At 34.3% G+C, this 25,571-nt stretch overlaps 1 protein-coding gene across 1 annotated transcript; it reads left to right on the top strand.

The window, feature by feature from the left end:
• The first annotated feature begins 547 nt into the window (after window positions 1–547).
• LOC118261979 (elongation of very long chain fatty acids protein 7) lies at window positions 548–24,243 on the top strand. Its single transcript, XM_035573058.2, has 7 exons — window positions 548–719; window positions 17,914–17,982; window positions 18,604–18,791; window positions 20,196–20,273; window positions 20,472–20,561; window positions 20,960–21,169; window positions 21,469–24,243. The coding sequence occupies exons 2-7, from the start codon at window positions 17,928–17,930 to the stop codon at window positions 21,904–21,906; spliced, it is 1,059 nt and encodes a 352-aa protein (XP_035428951.1). The 5' UTR covers window positions 548–719; window positions 17,914–17,927; the 3' UTR covers window positions 21,907–24,243.
• Window positions 24,244–25,571: the final 1,328 nt, after the last annotated feature.

Genomic DNA, 25,571 nt, shown 5'->3' with positions numbered 1-25,571 from the left:
GTTACGTTCAATGCCTAACTAGTAGAGCCTACTATACATATTCCTAGAATTCTCGCAGTAACTAATCATTAAGTGTTTTAACCCCTACTATTTTCTTCCTATGTTTGGTAAGCGTGATTTTTGATAACCTGTTTTTAACTTGCCTTAAAAAAGTCCAAAGGGTGATATTGAAATCTGTTTTATTTATAGTTTAGATTGATCATATATAAATAAACAAACAAACATTTGAAGCTATTCCTTTTCTTATAATTCTGCTTATATTGTTTCATTAGTGTAGGAGCCGTAACCGCGTTTGCTACGCGTAAGATTTTGTTTCCACAGATCGGATAAAGTTTTATTAAGTTATTAAAATGTCTCTAATGTTATATAAAATTTAGAATTACACAAAAAATATGACAATAGACTTGAGGAAAATTTGTGAAAATTAGTTTTCATATTTTTTTATTTTAACTTAATTATATTCAAAAATGTTATATAGGTACTATTTATTTAGTTAAGGTATAAAAACGTAAGTGAACTAGAAAAAACACAATATCTTAAGGACTACTGGTGAATACTTGTGTCTCTTACATCGCGTGCTATGCGCTTATTTTATGTGTTGGTACGGTCGATACGCCGCAGTGCTGTGTAAAGCGCCGACCTAAACGCACGGGCATAGCTTAACCTTAGTTTAGTTAACCAGAGTTCGTGCCAACTACTGTTGCGTCCGAAATATCGAGGTAAGTTACTTTATAATATTTTATTTACAGTTTTATTTAAAGAAAAAACGTTGTTATTAAGGAAAATGTAGGGAAAAGTTGTCAGTATATTGTTTTCGAGTTTTCTTTACGTAGGACAATAAGTGAAATGCGATTTTAAGTCTTAAGTTAATTTAATTGTTTTGTGACTCATTTGCTTCTAAAAATAATTTCGTTAGAAGTTTAGGTGGTATATATTTATAGTAATTGAGTTACTTGTACTTTATTTTTCACTTAAGGGAGAATAGTTTCGTAATTGCACGTCTAATGAAAACTTGACTGAAGTATTTCATACTTTTAAAGCTTTCAGACTTTCATTTAGGTATTTAAATTATACCTTTAAAGTACCAAGATGATTAAAAATAAAGTGTAGTTTAGACATACGGAGTAAATGTTTAGTCTTTATCTAGTATTTACGTAATTTTAGCGTTTTTTAGGTATAGCTTATATATTTTATTGAAGGAAAATTTTGAATTGATAACTTTCAAAATTGATAGTTTTGAGCAATTATATAACTTATTGCAGTTTAGTATGGTATGTTTTTCAGTGAAAGAATTGCTTTGAGTTTTTTTACTGTTTTATAATGCAGTATAACAAACAATTGGACATGTGTTTTAGCATAAATACAACTAAATGCGATGTTTTATGCATGAGCAACGCGGTTGAAGTAAAAATTAGGTTTTTTTACGTTGTATTTTCTTTAGCCCTTTTACCTTATAAGTAAATAGATCGGCGATAACAATTAATAAGAAAAGTGTCTACGAAAAACAACTATATCTGTAGAAAAAAATATACATTAAAGAAAAACGCGTAATAGAAATAATTATGTACTTTCACGTTATCAATTAGAAAAGCAGCAGAGATGTTACCAGACGATTTCGCACATTAATTCATAGGTGCATTATGATACGTGTCGACAATTTCATTTTCGGAATAGAATAACACTATCACAATATTTATAATAATTTGAAAGTTTGTTTGTCCTTTAATCACACTGAAACTACTGAACGGATATTAACGAAAGTTGGTATAGCTTCAGAAAGGGTATGAGCTGACTTGGACGATAGGATACTTTTTATCCCACGGGAAAGCGGGTGAAGCCTAGTTAAGTATCTAAATAATACATATATTCAAAAGACGGTCATAATATTTAGAAAAACATAAAGCCTCAACTAACCATTTATTTATCGACGTTACTTTATTTTCGTTCCCTCGCCATGTAATCGGTTTGAAGCTTATTGAATTTAGCCCAATATTGTCATATTTATTGACATTGACAAAACGAGGCCTTAAGGTTACCTATATTGTGTTTTATTCAGATACAATAAAAATGGTTTTCTTTTGTAGTTATTTTGTGTGTAAGAAGATTATTGGAATAAAAAATATAGTCGGTGAAAAGGATAATGTCTACACTTTTCTTGTATCAAATTCATACTTCATTTTTAATAATAGGTAAGTAATCAGCCGTACACAAAAGGAATAGGGAAGATGACGGGGTATGAAAATTCTCTAATTAAAAATGTATTTAGTCTGTCAGTTAGGTAATGAAAAGATATTAGATTTTATTTTGTCATTTTGATATATAAGATATCAATACTCAGAGATAAAATGAGTCAAAGTAGAGGGAGTAAATACGTCATTTATACGTATAAAATTTACCTAGAAGTGACATCACACGGTATTTCAAATCGATGTATCATCGAAAGTATTTGCTTCCGAAAGAAAATAAAAAATACATGTCTAATGTTTTAAAATAATCTACAATTCGGACATTAAAATACAAATATTAGTCATCTTCCCTATTGTCCAATTTGATGCAGCCGTTCGTGAGTTATGCGCGCATACAAATACATACAGATGATTTATTAACCTGGTGTTTATTATGCCACAAGAAGGACATTAGATGTTATATTTTTATTACAAACAACTATACTAGAACTAAGATTACCTACGTGAGGATTCATAAATACTACTCTCGTTAAATATCACATAACATGCAATATGTTCCTATAATTAGACGATAGAACAAAAACATATATAATTCATGTTTTCACTTTAGTTCTACTTTTGTAGAAAAAACTTTTCTTTATACTTAAACAGTTAGAAAGAAAAACGTTTGTCGATGCGTAATTACATAAAAGTATAATTTAAAATTGATATAATAATAGTGAAGAAAATTCCTTATTGATAATTCCGGTTAAGCATAGTTTAGGTACGTGCCTACAAATACCTACAAATATAACATCATACTTAGCTACCTTTAGAAGTGTAAGTAGAAAGTTTAACCCACCTTTGACGGTTAGATTGATCAAAAAAACTGTAAATACTTATTTTGATACTTGCTAATCATATCACTCATGTCACAAAACAAACCATTCTTAGGAGTCTTACGTCTACTAAGTGTCCTAACTAATATTACTACACTTTATTTCCCTATGAAAGACTGGTTGGCGTTTTGGCTGGACCACTGGTTATTTGGTTGGTGCCTGAGAAACCAGGCTATTACCCGACAAGATAATACCAGAAGTATTAACCAGGTAGTGACTGAACAAACCAGGTGTGACATGAACGTGCAATTTTCTGCTTTTCACACATGAACGATTTATAAAAAATTCTATAGTGCAGGGTTACTTTTCTAAAAAGAAATCATAGGCATATACATAGCTTCATTGTCGGGTTAAGCCGTCAAAATGTCAACATTTTACGAGAGGCAATTAACGCCTAGGTGCATTTCGGAAGTGTCGAAAGTTATGCTTCGGCACTATTGGGCCGACTCGACCGGAGTGACACCTCACAAGAAACCGACGTGAAACAATGCTTGTGTTGTGTGAGTGAGGTTACCAGAAGACCAATTACCCCCATTTCTCTATTTTCCTAGTTCCCGATTCCTCAACAACCCTTATATAATAACCTAAACCCCAATAGGCCAACAATGCACTTGTAAAGCCACTGCTGTTGCGAGTATCATAGGAGGCGGCGATTGCTTACCATCAGCTGATCCGTCTGCTCATATACCGGCTTATACCATAAAAAAAATATTCAAATACCAATATTCTGGCATAGTTTGTCTATGTTTGTATAAACCCTTAATCGCATGAACGCTTGCCATCGATATATCTTTTACGGGATCTAAAAGTGATTTGCCTAAGTGCTCTATGATAGCTAATGTCCATACTTTTTTGGGAACACTGTCATTATCATTAGATCGAATCGGCATATGTCGGACTTATTTTTTACCTTATTCAATATTTATATTGAATTCAATTTTGCATATACCTATTTAAATATAGATTTATTCAGTGATGACATATTAATTGTATGTATAATTTTAGAGATTTATCTACCGTACGAAGTAATACTTTTGTAGGGTCTTTACTATTTAATTATCATATCTACACGCGTATACTTAAAGGTTAATTTCGGTTATCACACAACAAAACAACATAAAAAAAAATTGTAAGTACGAGATTTGCAAAGAACTACAACGTTTTGCTTTCATATAAAATACTATGAAGCAAAATCATAATCTAAAGTTGTGTTGCTAAGCCATAAATATGTATTACAAATACAAACCCGAAAGTCTACGTTTGAGCATGTTTTCTGCCATAAAGCGTAATAATTTACGATCGATCCTCGCGGGTAAACGCGACGGTTTACCTAAAACGATATGCCACCCCTGAGACTGCAGACTAGCCATCGCCGAGCGGCAGTCTGTCTGGCAAGATATAGGATAAATTTTTCAACTTTTGTTTTCAACGACTTTCTTTGAAGGGCTTCTGGTTGTTTATAAAATCAGAGGCATTTAGTTAAACGACTTAATATTATTATGTTTTTTTTTTATCATCATTCTATGATTCATGCATTCTATAATTTGTTGTGTAACACCTATTTCTTTTTATTTAGCAGGAAGACTAACTAATAAAGTATTTTGTAAATAGTAACAATGTAATTGGTAATGTAAACAGTAAAAAAGTATATTTTATTTTAGCCACGAAGATAATTATAAATTGTATATTAAAAACTAGCTGACCGGATAAACTTCGTACCACTTCAAACATTTATTTCTCACCTTTTAAACCTTCCCTTTACTTTCACTAATAATCAAGACCAAAATTTTCCAAATCGGTTCAGCCGTTCTCTAGTTTTAGCGAGAATAACGAGGAGCAATTGATTTTTATGTGTAGAAATATAACTATATTTTATTTAAGCAACGTTTTTATAACTTAATGTCACCTATAGTCAGCTATATGTTCGATATTAAAACAAAAAGGTAATTGGAATTCATTCCAAAATTTAAACTAAAATAAAAAAAGTATATAATTTATTTAGTTTCATATATAGAGGTACCTAACATTTACCTAAAAATTCGATATAGCGTTCACAATATTTCAGTGTCAATGTTATCTTTAAAAACCCTATAAAAATATTAATACTTCATGATAAACTTAATTTGCATACCAAATGACTGAAACATTTGCTATAAAAATGAGAGTTTCATAAAGTAAATTAATGAACAACACCGGGAGAATAATAATGCAATAATATCCTAACGATGTTTATATTTCGGAATAAACTTGGTTCAAGGTCATAGAAAATCTTTATTTTTGGTTTAGGACAGGGGTTCCTAACCTTTTGTATACCATTGTTTTATATTTTTGTTAGGCCAGATACCACTATTCCAATACAGATGGAGCCCAGTCCACCACTGATAGGGCTGATACTTGATTCGGACCTATGGACTACCGGGGCTCCAGCCCACGTTATTATGGGATATAAATATTTTATCACCTAAGGTCAGCTCATACCCTATCTGTACCAAATTTCATTAAAATCCGTTCACTAGTTTTGGCGTGATTGACGGACAAATATCCAAACAAACAAACTTTCACGTTTATAATTTTAATGTGACACGTACTACAGTAATTTTCTAAATAGATAAATAATTTGGTAGTTTGATACTATTTAGAAATGTCAATCATAAGCTACGTTTAAGTATTGTGGTGAAAAATTATACACGCAGTACATAATTTGTGACATAAGAGCGAGTAGATGGAACGATTAATTAATCTATTGTACATAATGAAGGTTTATTTGTTTCTCTTCATAGAAATCAACACTTTTGAACGAGCAAAAAGTTTCTCTAAGAGTCGCCAAAGACGGACTGCTCGAGCAGTTACCCAGTGATTCACATACACGGGCCGCTCTTGCAGTTAGAGTCAACAGCTTGATGCTGTCATTGCTCGAGCAGACTGTTAACTGCTTACACACTGTTAACATACACAGACTTATACAAACTGCTCAAGCAGTCCTACTCGAGCTTAACTAAGCTAACTAAGTACGTGTATAGTTCACTATGCAATGCCAGCTTGTAGCAGTCGATCCTGACTGCTTTAAGCGGGCCATGTATGGCGGTTATAAAAGATCGACCTACGGATAGACACATTTTAAAACTAAAAGACCTGACGGGTTTCTGGCGCTCTATCTCGAATAGCTGGAGTAAGAACGGGGTGATTTTTAGTTAGTAAAAGTCTGACACAGAGAAGTCATTGGCTGATTTCCTCCCCTCAGGCTGGTAGCCTATAACAATTTACTTTTGCAGTCTTATGTCCGAATACTCAAACGCTACTCAATTTTAAGACGCTCTCAAATGTAGTTCTGTCACTATCAATTCTTTATAAAATGACAGAGAACAGAGTACAACTTAAAATTGAGTAGCGTTTGAGTATTCGGGCATTAATGAATTAATTGTTCTGACTTAGACACTCATTTAATCAATTACGCAACGCTGAAACCGATCATTTCTGAAACATCATTGCAATCTACATACTTAACACTAATGTTGTACCCTATATACCAGTGTATATAAATAAAGAAAGGCCCGTCTACATTTGTAAACGAAACAATAGATGTGTGTTATCAGGTCGGTGCTTCGATTGATTCAATGCAGATTGGATTATGAAATGTTTATATAATTAAAATTGTGGGTTTCGGGTGACTGACACTATTTAGGAATTAGTTTTGTTGCTTTATAATGTTTTATTTATAAGTGTTATGTACTTAAGGGTAAAATTAATCGTCGTATGTCGGCGGTAAAGGCGTGCCGCGTGTTGCAAAAGTATTAGTATGTGGGTATATGATTAATAAGTAGACTTTAGTTAAATCAAGTCTAAATTATACTAATTTTGCTACAAGAAATGCTAATTCGCCCTGAGTAGAACGAAATTATTGCGGTAATTTTTCTATAAAGTTTAACAAAACTAGTCTTCATAAAATAGCGTTATACCTTATAATCTCCGAAGATGTAGGTAGGTAGCCAGTTACCGAGTCTCAAGAAGAAAAAGGAGGAGGAATGGGCCTATTTCCATATTAGGTACTAGGCAAAAGATTTTTGACTCAGCACTTTTACCGAGAAATATTCTAAAAAACTGAAATTTAATCCAACTAAAATTAATCTTCATTCCTTTGCACGGCCTATTTCAACTGAAGAGTTATTAAAAAAAAACGAACCGTTTCGCTTATTATGAGAGGTCATTGAACTAGTTTCTAGGCTATGAAAGAATTTAGACTAAAATGGATTCTAAAATAGGTTACAAAAATCTAGCTTATTTCTCCATAAATGTTAGTCAGTCATGCAACCTATACGCATGTATGAGGTTCAGCCCGTTAGGTACGGCTATTTTGACTATTGATATTTCGAGTGGTTTATGTAGAAATCATTCCTTGTGTCCTCAGCTCATTGTCAAAAATCGATATTGTTATAGCTAGATAATAATCTAAATAGTATCTGTTTGAGTTTTTTCGGTTAATTATTTCGGTGAGCCATGGGACCACCACAGATAGGACCCAGTACTGATGCCTGATTCAGAGCTGTGAACTACCTAACGGGTTTACCGGGGCTCCGGTTCGAAATGCAGGTGTAGGAACGGGGTGGCTTTTAGTCAGTAAGAGTCCAACACTCCCTCTGGCTTTTCTTCCCTTAAAAAATATATTTATGTTTTTCTTTTTTCTATTCAATTTCTTTGACTGCCAACAGAAAAATGTTGAATTGAAGGCAACACCAAGACCACGTGCTTAATAAAAATAATATGTGGGCCCATACGTATTAATTTATTATAATCTAAAAATCTAAATGTAACATCATGATGTTAGATGATTATTATTTTCAATTCGTCAAGATCTATTGTTTTCATTTAGATTTCATGCCCTCTATATCTTTTTTTGACTCCAAGGTGGGATATCCTCGTTTAAATTCGAAGTCCGCGTTTCCTTCTTTTTTGTGCTAGCTGCGCTTGTGATCTTTCACCCGACAACCCAATCAATGCAAGGCATTTACGTGCTATCTGGTATACCTTTTTAATTGTCACCATGATAACATAAGTTTCGACAATGGAAACGATTAAATCACCACTTCTACCAAGGTAAAACATTAAAATCATGGTGATTAAAATACATTATTTTAATTAGAAACCCATTTTACCTGCAATAGGGTCATTGAGTTCTTTAGGGCAGGAACTAATGCTTGCTACTTCAATTGTTATGCATTTCGTGTGGTTTCATATTTTGATTGGGGGATAATCAACCTTATTGCCATGAAATTAAGACGTAAGTAACAGTGCAACTCATTCATAGTTCGGTTGCCTTTAAAATTAACTAAGGTGCGTGATTTGAATGAATTCCCTTAGAGAACATTTTCTACCATCTAAAATTTTATTTTGTCTCGTCTGCCTCCCTCAGGGATGTAAAGAGACAATGGAACGTCAAAAGACGGTACCTCTCGGTATCATTATCTTTTATATCAAATTTTCTTTCAGTAAGAAAATCTAGGTATCTTCAGAATTTTCTTGAGTTCATTTCAGGTATCTTTTTAAAGAGAAATTCCATTCTGTGCATATCTCTTGAGGTACCAATCTAACTAAAAAGAAGTCATTCACATATTTTATAAAGAAAAGCTCTCTATTTAAGTTTAATAATTTAAAATTCTATGAATCAATCATTTAGGTAGGTAGGTTTTTATTTTTAAATGGGGCAAAATCATCCAATGACTTCCCCCGCCTTGGGCGAGGCGAAAGGGAGTGTCAGACGCTTACTGACTAAAAACCACCCCGTTCCTGCTTTTCGAGCCGGAGCCCCGGTAAACTCGCTAGGTAATCCGCAGCTCCGGATCAAACAGAATAAGATGAGAAAATTGTACACATAGATACAAAGTTGAAGTCACTAGATATGCAAACTTAACTTACTTACGCTACTTCTTTACTCTCCAGTTCCTCGCGACACATAAACCAATTTGATGTGATTAGCGCATTTAATTCACATAAATGATGAATGTCTCGCATTTTTCCACAATGCTTCACAGCCATCTAGAGCTACCCTAAGTCTATTGAATTATACAAGTGCCGCAATGCGGTAATAGGTGGACTTGCAGAATACGGGCTGATATTTTATTTAGACATAATTGCATTGAAGCTTGAACTTTGTCGAGGTTAGGAGGCGGTGCCGTGTTGAGGTGACAGCTGATTCTTTTATAAATGGATTATAAAGTTGTGGTAGGTTTTAGCAGACGTTTAGAAGCAAAAATTTCGTATCATTTTTGCACTAAAATAACCATATATTCGTTATAATTAAGAAGGAAGGTCTCTTAAGGTCTCTTAAGGTCACTTAAGGTCTCTGAAGGTATCTTTTGATGAAAAAATCAAACTCAACTCAATAGGACTTGGATGGACTTGGATGGTCTTTAGGTGCAGGTAAAGTTGCCCCAAATTGAAACAACATAATAATAAAAACCTATTTCATTATAACCAATTTAATTTAATATAATCTTTACTCAGAAATACATAAATACCTATAACCATATATTAAACTAAAACGCCTGCGTATAAATTCAGAGCAAGTAATCTTACCTGCCATATATTTTGCTAAGTATCAACATTTATTTTCTACCTTTCGCAAAGTGAAATTCGTGACTAAGTTTCAGTAGCAAAGACCGAATGCTTTTAGGGTTAAACTAGGTATTCTGTACCCTGTCTGTGGATTTGCGACTATTGTTATTATTCCACATGTCTAACAGTCTATATTTGAGTGGCTGCAAGCACGAATGGAGAATTGGATTAAATCCTCGGGTCAGGTAACATTTTTATTTTGTTTGCCAATGCTATTTTCAATACTACGGCATATGAGAGCAAAATCGCCATATAGAATCTAGAATGTATACTGGTGTGTGGCAACACACTCCTTCCCTTTAAAAGTACTAATATAGTTCTTCGTAGCCACTTCTAAAATAGAAAAGAAATTATGACTCATCACTTTTTATGACTATTTAAAAATAGAAACGGCTCAAGTACAAACTAATTATAAACTCAACGGGACTTTTATTTACAAACAGTAGATACCTACTTTAGGTAAAGAAATACTAGTACAGATTATTTTACCTCTTTTATTACCTAACTACAAGTACATGTAATGTTTTGACAAGTTCATTGATCTGAACAGTCTAACAAGCAAGGCTCGGAACCGGTTTAAAAAATACCGGTTAATACCGGTTTATATCGGTTTTCCTCCGAACTTTTCTTAAGAACGTGAACATTAAAGAACTTTATTTTAACCTAAATTAACCGGTTTATTCGACGAGGGGCATGTCGGTGCACGCGTTGAAATATTATTATTGAAATAAGCTGAACAGCGCGCGGCGTTTCTTTGATGTGCGTCGTATTAACCGGTTTTTATTGCTCTAAACCGGTTAATCCGAAAAAACCTTTATGAAAATACTGTTCCAAATACCGGTTTAAAAAAACCGGTTTCGCGAACGAAACCCAATGTAAAGGTTTTGCGTACAAGTACATAATAACGGTTTGAAAATTTAACCGGTATCCGAGCCTTGCTAACAAGGGTAGCGTACTTTGGCGAGACATCTTGTCGCCACGAGTACATACATAGGTAGACATTTTGGTACCTAGAACGGATCATCCGATAAAGAAAGTTCGGGAACTACAATTTTCGCAGCTCGGTATATATCGATCAAACATTTTTGTCAGGTTCTGATACTTTCTAGCTGCTTTGCCTATATTTTGTTGAGGTTTTGTTTGTATCATTATGTTTTTTAGAACTGAATTGATCTGGTGATCTGTCTCGTGATCTGGTTCCCTCTACTTTCCTCTGCATGACCAGTTGGTCGATGGAGTTGTTATACGCCTTGTTGGAGATATGGCCAAAGTACTGCACAATGCTATAGCGCGTCTATACTATGATTGGATGGATGCGTTAGTACGAAACTCAGTCCACGATACGCCAAGCATCTTCCTTCAGCACCACATCTCTAGGCAACCCATACAATGAATCAAAGAGTCCATTACACTTGTATTATTTAGTTAAAAACTAGATCATTTTTCACAGTTTAGAACAGTTTTCTTTTAAAACTTGGTACGATCCTTGCCAAGTCGCATGTCTTGAAATGCCGTTTTCGCGAAGTGTTTCAAACTTTGAACACATTCTTGTGGTTGATAAACATGCTAATGCCGTGAAAACAGTTTATAAACTCTAGATTTGTTTTTTTTTTATTCAAATTATGTCCTAGATTTTGTGAAAACAGTTTTATAAAGTCTAGTGTAGGTAGTTTTTTTATTCAAATTATGTCCTAGATTTTGTGTTCTAATAGAAAGTGAGTAAGAATATGATCAATTACCTGCTGACTTAAGTATAGAAATGGAAGTCTGAAGCCCAATTACCAATTTTTTATCAGGTATTTTTGTAAAAGATCAGTTCGCTTAATGATCTCATTTTTACTGAGAAATCTGGTCAAAAATCCATATCGAACAACTTACATATCAGTTACAAATCATTGACAAATGACAACAAATCATCTAAACTGAGTAATAATAAGAAATATGGCTTAATTATTATATTATCGACTTACTCACGAAACTGTAACTGTAGCAACGTCGTGTGTCGCAGAATGCTGCTCATAAATATGAGCCTCTAGCATGGCTTGAAACTAGTCATGTTCCTCGTCAAACAGTTACAAAAAAATATGGCATTTAATACTTATAAAAATTGTTTAGCCATCTACAGCAACTATTCGTAATTAACAAAGACCTACATTAAAATACAAGTTTTAGTCATGAACCCACAAAACCATGAACTATGGAAGGTAATGGTTGAGTAGTTTCACTAATTTAAAGTTAGGTGTTCGTGACTATTCGTTTGAATACTGAGAATCTAGACAGAGGGAATGGAACGGCTATTGGAATGTTTACTGGGAAGCTTCGATTTTAAATCAATAATCGGCAATTGGTTGCTTGGCGTGCTTGGGTTTTTCAATTTAAACTAGTGAGTATTAATCCGGAAGGTAGATAGAAATGAATTCCCCCCTCAAAAAAAAAGACAGAAATGAATAGCCTTCTAGATTTTTTTAAGGTAGAAGTTCTAAGAAGTAATATACAAAAAGGGCACAACTTAGAAATAGGGTACTTAACAAGCATAGCATTATATGTTTTTCAAATAAATCATGAATTGTACTTTCCACAAATCATTTCAGTTCACGTACTAAGGCCAAATTCGCACTATAATTTGATTTCAGATCGACCAAAGAATTATTGAGTTTTCGAATTTCTCAGTAAGGAATCGATGTAGTCTACTAACATAAACGATGAAAGAAGGTCTCACTTTATCCTAAAACAAGAAATAAAATATTTTGTCTGCGTAACTGTGTAACGTGATTTTGTTGAAGCTCCATAAAACTGGATTGTCCCCAAAGGCTATAAGACGATTGCGTCGGGGCTTCGTCGATCGAGATTTCCGATTCCTTACGACATTGTTCGCCTTTGAGCGAAAGCCTGTCTTTATGGACGCGACGGTAAAAGAATCTGAAACTAGAGTACAGTATTGTCTTCAGAATATTGAGATTTCTGTTTTCGCTTTTTCTAGACTTGTTTTAGAATTTAAGTTCTAACTTCTAGATTATTATGTAAAAAATATTCTTTAATTACATACATTTGGTTGCGGTTGCGGTTGTCAGTAAATTAGAGCAAATTATTAGAGCGATCGTTGTGTGAGGTTACCAGAGGCCCAATTATCCTCCTTCCCAATTCCTCATGTCTCAACAACCCTTAAATTCCTAACATCTAAAAGACCGCCAACGCACTTGTAACACCTCTGCTGTTTCGGGTGTCCATGGACGGCGGCGATTGCTCATCATCAGGCTATAACTGCCTACTCATTTCCGACTTAATTCCATAAAACAAATTATCAATTCCACATTATTTATTCTGAGACAATTCGAAGTTCGTGAGGTCATATTCTATTTATATTCAGTATTCGGTATAAATAACTGATACTTTTTTGTCTGATAATAAATTATTTAAACCTTTTTTTTTTGTAGTTTTACACATGTTAACTGTGTATTCTAAAATATCCTTCAACTTTTTTCGTTTACTGTACATCGCCACTTCACTTCCCAAGCAGATGATTGCACGTTGACATTGAAGAGACATGAAAAGCCGTGTCTAACGAGCGTATTCGCGTCAGGTGTTGAAGAACACATTTCTAGCTTGATTTTCCTTGATGTCTCTATTATTATTGTTACTGTACTTCGCTTTAAATGTATTGAAAAGTTAGATCAAGTCTTATATTGGACTGTAATTTTATACTTCTAGGTTGATGTTGGGTACTGAGTTTGTGGTAGTGTTTCTCCTTAAATCGATAGAAAAATGTTGAATGAATCTGAAGAAAAATTATTAAATTTGGTAATAAAAGAAATTCAAGTATTTATTGCAACCATAATGTACACAGTTGGTGGAAATACTATATTAAGTCACAATTACGGACCCTTTACAGAAACACAGGGACAGGAAATAGTTTTAAGTAATTTCGAAATATTTTATTCACGACAAAATGTAGCTAAGACATAATAACCCAATCATTTCATTTAATAAATAATTAACAAACACGTTATAAATAGCATTTTCAGTAGGGACATTTATTTATAGGTAAGTTATAATATCAGCCTGCTTTACCAATAATTAAGCTAAAAGCACTTTTATAACTTCAGTATATAAAGTTCAAAGTTCTACCCCCTGACTAATTAACACCCCATGGCCTATGTATAACACCCTGACCACTGTCTTAGCCTTAAAATAGCCCATAGCTATCGATCCTATGACAGTGTCATGAACTTCCTATAAATAGCCCTATACGATATGATTGTTTCTATGTATGGTGTTTACAATAACTTCCATAGATATCTACAATGATCATGATTTGAAAAATAGTGGATATTATTTTGGTTGCCTTTTCTTAGGTTTATTTTTTTGATATGGGAAATTTTTGTCTTGTAATCTCAAATTGGTAATCTTATACTAATTTTAGCTGATCTATGAAACTACTGGTCAGACTTGAATAATTCTTTTTGTTTTGAATAGTCCATTTATCGGGGAAGGTTATAGGCTATAAAACTTCACACTACGATTAATAGGACTCGAGCAGAGCGGGTAAAACCGCACTGGTTTCGCTAGTTTTCTACATTATTGTAGTCAAAGAGAAAAAACTACAATTCAAAAACCATTTTTATCACAATTTCACAAAAGATATAAAGTTGAGTCAAACTTTTCTCTTTACTCTATACTTAGACTGATGCTGAAATGGCTAACATCTAGACATTTACTCATTGCACACTTTATTCTTTGAACAAAAATATGGCAGTAAGCCAAAATACTTGGGAAAGAAGACGCCGATTCTTATTCCTTCGCTGTTAGTAGAATATTCATTTTAGTGAGCACATTCAACGCAGCTGACTTAATCTCGGCTTATGTACTTTGCAGATTAGTTCTTCAAATGACTGTTGTTAAAAGAAGTGAATGGTTTTTGAGAAGAAATGAAAATTCTTAAGAAGTTTCGATCAATTAGTATGATATTGCCTCCGTATTCAGAGTCATTAAAATTTAATGGTTACTTAACCCAGTCCTTAGCAAGTGGTTCTGGAACAAAATTGTTACTAAGGAATAATTTAAGTAATCGGCAGTTAATGATGGTGACTCAGTTACAAAAGTAGGAAAATTGAGCAAAGCTTAGGTTTTGTTTCTCTGTATAAGATTTCTATGAATTTTGCAATCAACTTATCGGTCTGTGAGATTTTCTTTTGGTTCCAAAACGCCTGAAGTGATTTGAAGATATTTTTAAGCAACGTTTAGTTTACTATTGAGAAGACACTTCTATAAATTATTGTCTGAAAATATTTTATATTTATGATATCCATATGAATTCGGCCTACAAGTCTACAAAAATATAACTATCAAGTCACTTTTACGTACAGCATACGTACCACCTTGATAACAAACCTCTAACTACAACATTGCCCTCTTTCAGTCCTCTCAAACAGTTCCCATACATCACTGACACAGAATCCACACTACAGTTAAGACTCCATCTATAAAATGCTACATCCATTTTATAGGCGACAATTCGAAAGCAACTTGATTCGTCACCTGTCTCTATAAAACCCTTACACTTGAATACACGCAGTAACGAGCATACAGACATCTAGGACGATAACAGAGACCTAGGCTATTAACCCACAATAGTAACAAAAACTCTTCAGAGTTCTCAGCATCAATGGATATTCAACTTTGTCTGTAGAAGGCGAAAGTTGATAATGCAATGTTGATGCGAGTGAATTTATGCATCAAAGGAAATCGGTGTCACGGAAGCACCGTGTCTAGATGTGTCAGTGATTGTGCACAACTTATAGAGTTAGCGTGGAACTGTGTCAATAGTTGGAAAACAAATTCTAAGATACGATGGGAGCGATGGACATTGTTTTGGATTAGCGCGATGATGATGCGTTATTGGAAGCTGTTAGGTTTCCGTTGTACCTATGTGGTATTTTGGTACCTACGTAGGAAATAATGTTCTTATATTTTCAAAATAGGTACTGTCTAGAATTTTACATTTCTGATTACTTTAATCAGTAAGAACAGTTGTTTTTACAACTTAGAATTCTACAAAAATAGCGCTGCACACCCGGAGGACACGGTGGAGCATACAGTAGCGGTGTGCCCTGCATGGGCTGAGCACCGCCGTGTCCTTAGTGATGTGATCGGCGACGGTGACCTCTCGCGTCCGGCTTTGGTTCAGGCCATGATGCGGAGCGAGAGGGAATGGGACGCCGTCTCCTCCTTCTGCGAAGCAGTCATGCTAGCTAAGGAGGAGGCGGAACGCGTGAGGGAACGATCCTCCTCACGCCCCAGCCGCCGCAGAAGACACTCCGGGCGTCGGGGATCGCGTGACGATCTCCGGCCACCGTAAGTGCGGGTCTGCGGACGGCGAGCAAGGGTAGCTCGCCGCCCGACCAGAACCAGACCCGTGCGTACGGCGCGTCGCGTTCCGCGCGCGCCTCAAAGAGCCAGACCACCACAGATGGGGCCCAGTAGGGCTGATGCCTGACCCGGAGCTGCGGACAACGTAAAAGGTTACCGGGGCTCCGGCTCAAAGCAGGAGAAGGAACGGGGTGGTTTTTAGTCAGTAAGAGTCTGACACTCCCTCCCGCCTCACCCAAGGCGGGAGAAGTCATTGGATGATTTTCCCCCTCAAAAAAAAAAAAAAAAAAAAAAAAAAAAAAAAAAAACATGTATTATGATTTATGAAGAATTTTTTTATGGTATATATGTATAATCTTTTTAAAAGAGCATGTGGTTTACCTGACGGTAAGAAATCGCCACCGCCCATGGAAACCTGAAACACGAAAGGCGTTACAAGTGCGTTACCGGCCTTTTGGGGGTTAGAAACTTAAGGGTGGTTGGGGAATCGGAGATTGGGAACATTTTCAGTGACTTAGGTAGAATTTTTAACTTAGTCTGAAATACTGGTTTCTAAACATAATTCATTTTTGACTAAAAATTATATTGATCTTCAAGCCTATATGTTTCTCCCATCATGACACCTTACAACAAAAACCTGATAGAAACTAGAAAATTCTATTACTCGTATGTACATTCGATCAAGGATAGTAAAAGAAAATTTAGGTCAAATAGGGTGATGTAACTAGGACTTATCGCTGGCTAGACTGAAGCCACTCAAGTGGCAGGTGACCTAACACGGCTACATGTGTGAATGACATCGTCTATTTAATTTTAACAGAATATTTTATGTGGCAGTCTGGGTAAATGTAAATGTATCGTCTTATGTTGGACTAAAATTGGCTGGAGCTCATTCATGTTTTTATTTTGTAAGCAAGTAATTACTTTAAAAAAATACGGTATGAATACATAAAATTATAATATGATAATAAAATTATGGTATGATTTACTATCTATTTTTTACTTGAATGTAGTCTAAAATTATGTTTTCTATGACGAATTTAGATTTTATTAATAGGTAGCCAGAAAACTCTGACGGTTATCTACATACTATCATAACACAATACTTTTTGCTATATTACTTATTTGTTATTATAACAGGAGGTTTTGATCTGCCAACGAGTCTAAACATAGGCTATTAGATATTTTATAAACATGTATATATAATTGATAACGATGTTCTATTCACAAGTTAGCACTCTCTATGGGCATATCAGTGACATAGTAATTAATTAACAACAGCAGACGAGTTCTGCCTAACCTTTGTTCGTATTTTATGTCCAATGTTACCATGACCTGCAAATTAAGTAAAAATCAATAGTTTTGCCCGCTGAATTTCATGCGAAGGTCGAACGAACTGATTTAGGGAAGTGGGGTGAAACATTCGTAGTCGAACCGTCTGCTTTGTTTGACTCATTCCATGTTACATAACAACGTTTAGGTGTGGGTGTTTACTAGTCTGTTTATGTATGCTTGTACTAAAGTAGAAGGAAATTGGTTTTCTGTTACGCTTTATTTTATTTACCACACGTATATCTGATTGTATTACTTCTACAAATTACAAACAATAAACGGTTCACTTTGCGTAAAAAACGCCTATCAAAATCAACAAAAAGTATGAATACCAAAAAGGTTAGGACTAAATAAATAAAAACTTTTTGTTTAAACGTTACAATTTTTAATTTAATGAATATTTTTTTTTCATTTGACAACTTCATACTGGCACAAAACAAAAGAGCGAAAAATTTATATAGAAAATAAAAAAATGCACGTCGCAAGGGAAATTTTTCCGTGGATTTTCATTTTAATTGCTTCTTTGTATTACTTCATTACAGAATACGCAGCCAAAATGAGCTATTTAGAGAAAGTCGACCGATATTTGGACTCCCTGAAAGTGGGAAAGAGTAAGTAACATTTTGTTCATTTCTTTTTACATTACATTGAATTCATCTGAAATCGTGACATTCCGCAATTTTATATTCGGTTGGAGAAACCTTTTACTGAAATGAATAAATGGTATTCGTTTCTGTCAACGTTAAGATATTGAACATTTCATCACAATGTCATCTTTTTCTTATTCGTATATCTTATTGTTCATCCACATTATCAATGTTTTACGTTTTGTCATTTGCCATCACATTTTTGATTAGCGCAAAATATTGAAATAACCGCTTTTTCCTACATGCATAATAATATTATGAAAATACACATAAATAATACGTATATTTTTTTAATTTGTGTCTGTCTGTTTGTTCTTCTAAAATGGCTGGACCAATTTTGACAGACGAACTTTTATGGCAGTTAGCTTTTAGGAAGGTTTCCCTTTTTTTGGGGGGTAAATCATCAATGACTTCTCCCGCTAGCAGAAAGGAGTATCAGACTAAACCTTTTGGATTTCCACAAATAATTCTAGACCAAAATTTGCCAAATCGTGTCTCAAGTTTTAGCGAGACTAACGAACAGCAATTGATTTTTATATATAGAAATTAATAGTAATGTAAATAACATTACCTTAATATTTCCAGGTGCCTTGGTGGATTCCTGGTTCATGATGTCGAGTCCGATGCCATTGTTCTCAGTCGTGGTGGCCTACCTGATACTCATACGTATCGGCCCCAGAATTATGAAGAACAGGCAACCTCTTCAGATGAACCGGCTGATCGCCTACTACAACGCTTCCCAAGTGCTTCTAGCTATTGTGATTTGTTTTAAGGTAAGATATGAATATAAATATTTCCTGAATCATTTTAGCTTGATGTTTACTAGACTGGCCCATTCATTGTCATCACATCAACAGTCTGTGAAAGTCTTCTGCTGGACTATGAACATCATCATATGCCATACGATTGACGCTTGGTTGGAAGGCAGGTTGGAGGTCGCAGTATGAAAGGTTTTCAAGTTTATCAGAGGACTCTACTACTGCCCAGTAGCTGCTTTCATAATATGTATAGTCCATATAGTGCTCGATGTAGTAGATGTGGTGTTAAAAGTATTTGACTCTGCCGTTACCTTGGGGCTTACATATAAACAATCAGCTAGCCTTAAAGAACTATCCGCAGCTGCAGGCTTACCTAACGAGTTTACCTGGGCTCCGGCTCGAAAAACAGGAGTAGGAACGGGATGGTTTTAGTCAGTAAGAGTCTGATACACCCTTTTGCCTCACCCAAGGCGGGAGAAGTCATTGGTTGATTTTCCCACCTAAAAAAACACTGAACCAAAAAACAATTCTACAGTTAAAATAACTCGAATCAATTATTCAAGTATGACGCAGGTAGTGTTCAGGAATGCAATTTTATTATAACAGTTATACTACGTTCAGTTGGAAAATGTAATTAATATAATAGATGGCATCATAATACGTAACTATGTTATCGCCAGTCGTTAATCAAGTGGAACAGTCGAGTTGTTTTTTTATTTGTTTGTGTTTTACTGGGGTATAGTAATGGATATGGATTACTGTGATAGGTTCACCGTGCGTAATTGCTGTTAGCCTATGCTGCTGGGTCATACACACTGGTATGATTATAATAGATGTTTTGTCTTTTAAGTACTAAATGAAATCTAAAATTGCCTGGGACAAATATAAATAATGTGTTAAATATATCGATATGCTTTTTTGTGGATGCTTGTAGGGCTGGGCTTCAATAGCCTTGGCCTTTAGCCGTCAAGAAGTAACTTTCATTGTTAAATAAACAGCTCTGCCTTCGGCATGAAACCACATATGTTTATGTGCATTAAATATAAACATAGAAAAAGTTACTTCATATATGTGTAGACAAATATAAATAGTTTCAAATGTATGTATGTTTGTATGTACACTGAACTATTCTCAAGTCACACTAAACTTGCAGACGTCTGACATCTGGTGGCTTTAATACATCGGTCCCAGTTGTCGCATAAATATTGCCGATAGTTGCGTAAAGTTGGGAGACCAGGCGCTTGACAGTAAGGTTGACCGAGAATAGATTCCATTTGGGAGTTTATTGTAGGTACATTGTAAAATGTCCCTGAAGCTTTAGGTACAATTTTTGGACTGTCATATACTATTTGGACACTTTGGTGGCTAAACAATTTATGCTCTTGGATTTTTTCTAAATTGTATTTTATCTCTTTTCAGGTTTTCAAGCTAAATCTCTTCAGGGATGGTATTATTTATGCTGGTTGCCGCTATCCGTCCAATACGCAAAATGTTATGGTAAGTGATTTATCCATACAATATAATTCAATATTGTTTGCTCGACTTTAACGTTTCACTCGGCTATTAATAGTTTTATTTACCATTACATGTGATAAACAAAACACGCTGTGAATAAACTATTGTTCGTTCTTTTTTTTCTATCACATAAAACCAAAGATAGACGAGGTTTATAAATTATTCTGTTCTACTTTTCAGCTACTAGATTTGGGTTGGTGGTATTTCTTTGCGAAGTTTACTGAGCTGCTCGATACAGTGTTCTTTGTTCTGCGGAAGAAAGATAGTCAGGTGAGTGGCAACTGCTTAATTTATTTTAGTATTTGATTTGTAAAAATATCAACGCAATATAACTAAGGTCTTCATCATAATCTCTACTATTGAAATCTAATTATTGAATGCCTATAGTTTTAGGGTTACTACAATTTACGCTCTATTAAAATATAGGTGTATCTCTGTAATGAAATTAACAAATATACAAAAATAATAACATAACTAATAATTGTCAATCTGCCGCAATCAGAGACATTTAATGATTACCTTACTTAAACTATTCCTTAGTAAAGATTTTGTTCTGAAAACAATTGCTAAGGACTGGGTTAAGTAACCATTAAAAGATTCTGAGTACGGCAAAACATCTCGTACAGTACACAACGTATAATAACTTGAATTAATATTTTCTGATCAAGGTGACCTTCCTCCACGTGTACCACCACGTGATCATGGCTCTCTACTCCTGGAGCTACCTGAAGTTTGCAGCCGGTGGTGAGGGGGCAGTCCTGGCTCTCCTCAACTCCATCGTACATGTCGTCATGTATTCCTATTATCTCCTGTCTGGATTGGGACCTCGGTTCCAGAAGTATTTGTGGTGGAAGAAGTATGTTACTAAGCTGCAATTGGTAAGTTTGACATAGTATTTTTAAACTTTGCTAGTGTATAGGTTCTTTGGAAATATCAAAACTTCTTGCTCTGCTCTTAACAAGTTAGAACTCATAAAACGTTATCTAATAAAATATTATTTTGATGAAAATGTGTGTAACCCGAATTTTGCGTCAGAGATCCAATATACTTACTTAAGATTTTATACTTTGATACTTATTATTTTAAAATTATTACTCGTGGAATGTATCGGACACACCGTATTCTTTAAATATTTTTGACTGTTGATAGATTTTTTAGGCTATACCTGTTTTTGCAGATCCAGTTCATCTTGATGCTCACATACTGCGCCTGGACGCACTTCTCCCCGCGCTGCCAGTACGCCTCCGGCTTCACGTACTTCATCTGCACGAACATCACCATCTTCCTCTTTCTATTCCTCAATTTCTATAGCAAGAGCTACAAAAAGAGAAACCTTGACAAGAAAAACGTTGAGAAAGAACTCAAGGAAGAATACAACAAAAGTCACAGTAACGACAAGACGAATGGAGTCTGCAAAAATGGAGTCAATAACAAAAAAGAGAACGGGGTGCATGGGAATGATTGCAAGAGTGTTCCCAATATAGAGGAGATACCTTGCGAAGTGAACAAGGCTTGTGGTGACTACGTAAAAGACGGCAAATTCTTCCTCTCGAGGCGGACAGCAAAGGCAGCGTATGGCGCCGAGTATGACTTCGATAGTATAATAAAGAAATGATTCGACAAGGTCAAAGACTACAGCTAGCGGTTCTATTGAGACTGATGTATGTGATGACATTGGTATTGTTAAAGCCTAAGATTTATGTGGAGTTTGGAAGTTAGATAAGTACGCTTAAGTATTCGCTTCACTAGGACTCTCTCAAATTGAAGAAAGGACCAGGTTCGGTGCTATCATTTGTTAGAGCCGTTAATTTTCAAGTGAGGTCTAAAATTACAGCATATCGTAGTTCGTATTGCAAAATTAATGAATTTAAAAATTATCGTACCAGTGAGAAGACGCTTTAAATTTACAATAAATTGCCAACCGCACAATTGTTAATGTAGATTTTAAGGTTAAGCATTTGCTGTAAATATAATACGTGAAGTATAATCGTGCACTTATTCGATGCAGCCAGGTTTTGGTTTGGGATTGAGACCTTTCATACATGGAGTTGGTGCGAGACGACAAATAATAACTTTGTATAATTATGTACTTGTTAAGGACTGCACAGCTCTGAGCAATGCATGTTATTGTGTGCACAGCACTTCAAATTGAACAATTTCTTGCCAATCACTTTGTACCGATATTATTAAGTGTCCTACACTTCCTCAGTTCGCAATAAGCAGCCGTCCACTTGGATCATAAGATTTCTTAATGACTATTAAAATTGAATTGTTTTGTACTTTAACAATAATTGTCTAAACTACGCTAGTTGGCTTCGGTTTTGTTATTTGCTTTTTAAGTCGAGATACGGTCCTTAAATACAAATATATTTGCTAAGACACCATTAACCAAAAACGTAGTTATTTGTAGACAAGTCAGTATAGAAGCATTTTGTATTAGTGAAATTTTGTTTGCAAAAATTCCTATCTACAGTCCTCAAATATTGGAATACATTTTTCTTCAAATTGCTAGAAATACGCCGCCTGAATTTTCGCAGCTCTACGATTACCTCTCCGATCAGAACTAAGCAAGCAAAATTAGCTTCTAGTAGCGCGGGACCACTCAACCTTATTTACTAAAGGATAGAATTGAAAGTAGCGTAATGTATGAAAAGCCTCAGAAATTATCAATTTAAGTAAAAAATAAGTTTTAATAAGTGTGGCAGGATACGTTCCGTATCCACGGTCATGTAATTTTGTTATCTAAGTAACCTACTATTAGTTAATTTAATGATTTAGTCGTAGATAACAAAAAAGGATTCGATTCACTTTATCAATTTTGGGATTTCAAGTTAAACTGGATTGGGCAGTTTCCCCAGTCAACTTTTCAATACAATTAAATATTCAAAAATAATCACACTTTCATTCATGGATTTGGTTGATCTACTTAATTTTCTAACTTTTCTATTAATTAGTTTAGAACTAAGTCTGCTATTTGACGTAAAAATCTGATGACGTCATTACGCACTATTTCATAGAAAATATCGTTTATGACGTTTTGAAAAAAGTATAGAATTTGACTTGTAGGAAACTAGCCTATTCAGCGATTGTTCTGGTTTCAATATTCATTAATTGCGTACACAAAGGTGTAATAATAGAATTGCTTTTTTTTCAACACGTATGCTTATTTCTACGTTTTACCTATTAGAATATAATTATTTTGTTTTACTTGTATGTTGTCAAATTTCCTTTAAATGTGTATTTTTGTGTGAAACTGTATAATACAATAGCACTCAGAGGAGGTTCGAACTAATTTCGCCTATATACCTATGTATAACTTAAACTCAATATCGAAACGTAATGCCGCTTAGAAACTTATTTCTTTATATTATTTAATCACACTAATGTTATCAATGTGAAATTTTGTTTGTTTGTATGTTTGTCCGTCAATTACGCTAAAACTACTGCTGAGCGGATTTTGATAAAATTTGGTATACTTGGGTGATAGTATACTTTTTATTCCACGGGAACTCGGGCGAAGCTGAAACCAGTACATTTTCGGTGGATCCCACATTAGGCATGCGCGATCCTCGGGCGTGTGAGTAGCGTGTACGCCGCGCGCGCTCGCTACATCACGTCTCACGGCGGCAACGCGCAACGTTTACGCAACGAGTTTGCGACCCGTGCGAGTAACCCTCTCTTTTCACACGCCTGAGAAACGCGCGTTTAATGTGGGGGATTTATACTACAAACTCGGAGTAATGGCTATCCAGAATTTGTTTGTTTTGATACTTTGAACTGCTGGTTGTTGAATCAATTGAATTTCTTGATTGTATCGTGGATTGGATCTTCTTCCGTTACCTACGTCTAAATATTTTTTCAATTAGTATAGTTTTGATTTTGTACTTTTAATGCAATTAACAATAGTACAAAATAATGTTAATTTTAAGAAACTAATAAAGTTTAAATAATATTTTTGCATTTTAATTTATTTACTAACATTTTTAATAGATGCATAACATAAATAACGGTTTTAATGCAGTGTAGTCATAATATTCATGACACGTACTTAATTTAACTTTGAAATAAGAAATATAATAAATATTATTTTCCATGCTACATTATGACTACAATGCATGTAGTTTGCGCAATAATATATCCAGAATAATAGTCTGCTTGACCTGGGAATCGACCCTAGACCCCTAAGATTTTTATAATAGGGATGATGATGGGATATGAAAATTTAAAATATATTTAGTCCGTCAGTTAGGTATAAAAATATAAAAAATATTGGAAGATAACAATACTTAATAACACGAATCAAAGTTTAGGAGTGAAAGCAAATGCGTAATTTCTACGTACCTACGTTATAAAACGTACCTAGAAGTGACGTGACGCGTTATTTTAAATCAATTATTTTCGAAAGTATTTAAGTATTTAAGTATTCTGCATCTGTATTTTTTAAATAGACACTTAACTAGGTAGTAAGGATCTATATATTAATACGTGATGCAAAAACTTTGGACCGCTTTTTACGAAAATTGCGGGGACGTAAAAGCATAAAATTTGGTACATTTAAAGTTTATGTGTAGGAGAAGTGCATAGCGCTAATATTTTTCAAAAATAATGCTTATAAAGTACATTAAATCAATAAATAAAACATTACACACACATGCATAGTATCTGATCGTATTTGACAAAACGTCAAAATCGATAGACATTGCGATGATATTCTCACGTCTCATATGAAAAGAGTTTTATAAAAGAGTTTAAGTTATATAAAAATTATCCTTCAACGTTAAGTGGTATTGTAAATTAAATTATATATGGTCGAATTTCGGCCACTAGGCGACCACTAGTTTATATAATTGTGTATGAAATTCAAGGGAACTTACTTAACTTTAGGTAAACTCTGAAAGTGAAGTTAGTTGGGTAAGGTTAAATAATTACCTAACGGAAAATACATAAACTGAGTTTTTATTAACTGTAAGCTATTTATATTAGATACATATTTTGCATAAATAAATAAAATTCTGCATAAAAATTACTATGAAGTATTAGACAATTTATAAGTAATCATTTCAATAGAAGTCTTCATTGCAATCGGACATAAAATACAATATTTATTATTATATTATAAACTTCTATTTAATGACTTTTAATATGCATCGATTGCAAAATGAATCGTTTTGGGATTTTAAAGGAAAAGGTGAGTCGTTTGTTTATTTTATTTTTGTTGCACAATAACATTATATTTTTATGAAACACGAGTATACGAGCATACGTATCACCTGATGGTAA

The sequence above is a fragment of the Spodoptera frugiperda genome, chromosome 20 (assembly GCF_023101765.2).
Source record: "Spodoptera frugiperda isolate SF20-4 chromosome 20, AGI-APGP_CSIRO_Sfru_2.0, whole genome shotgun sequence".
NCBI classification, from domain to species: domain Eukaryota; kingdom Metazoa; phylum Arthropoda; class Insecta; order Lepidoptera; family Noctuidae; genus Spodoptera; species Spodoptera frugiperda.
The sequence above is the reverse complement of the archived record's forward strand: the minus strand, read 5'-3'. Positions and strand labels throughout refer to the sequence as shown.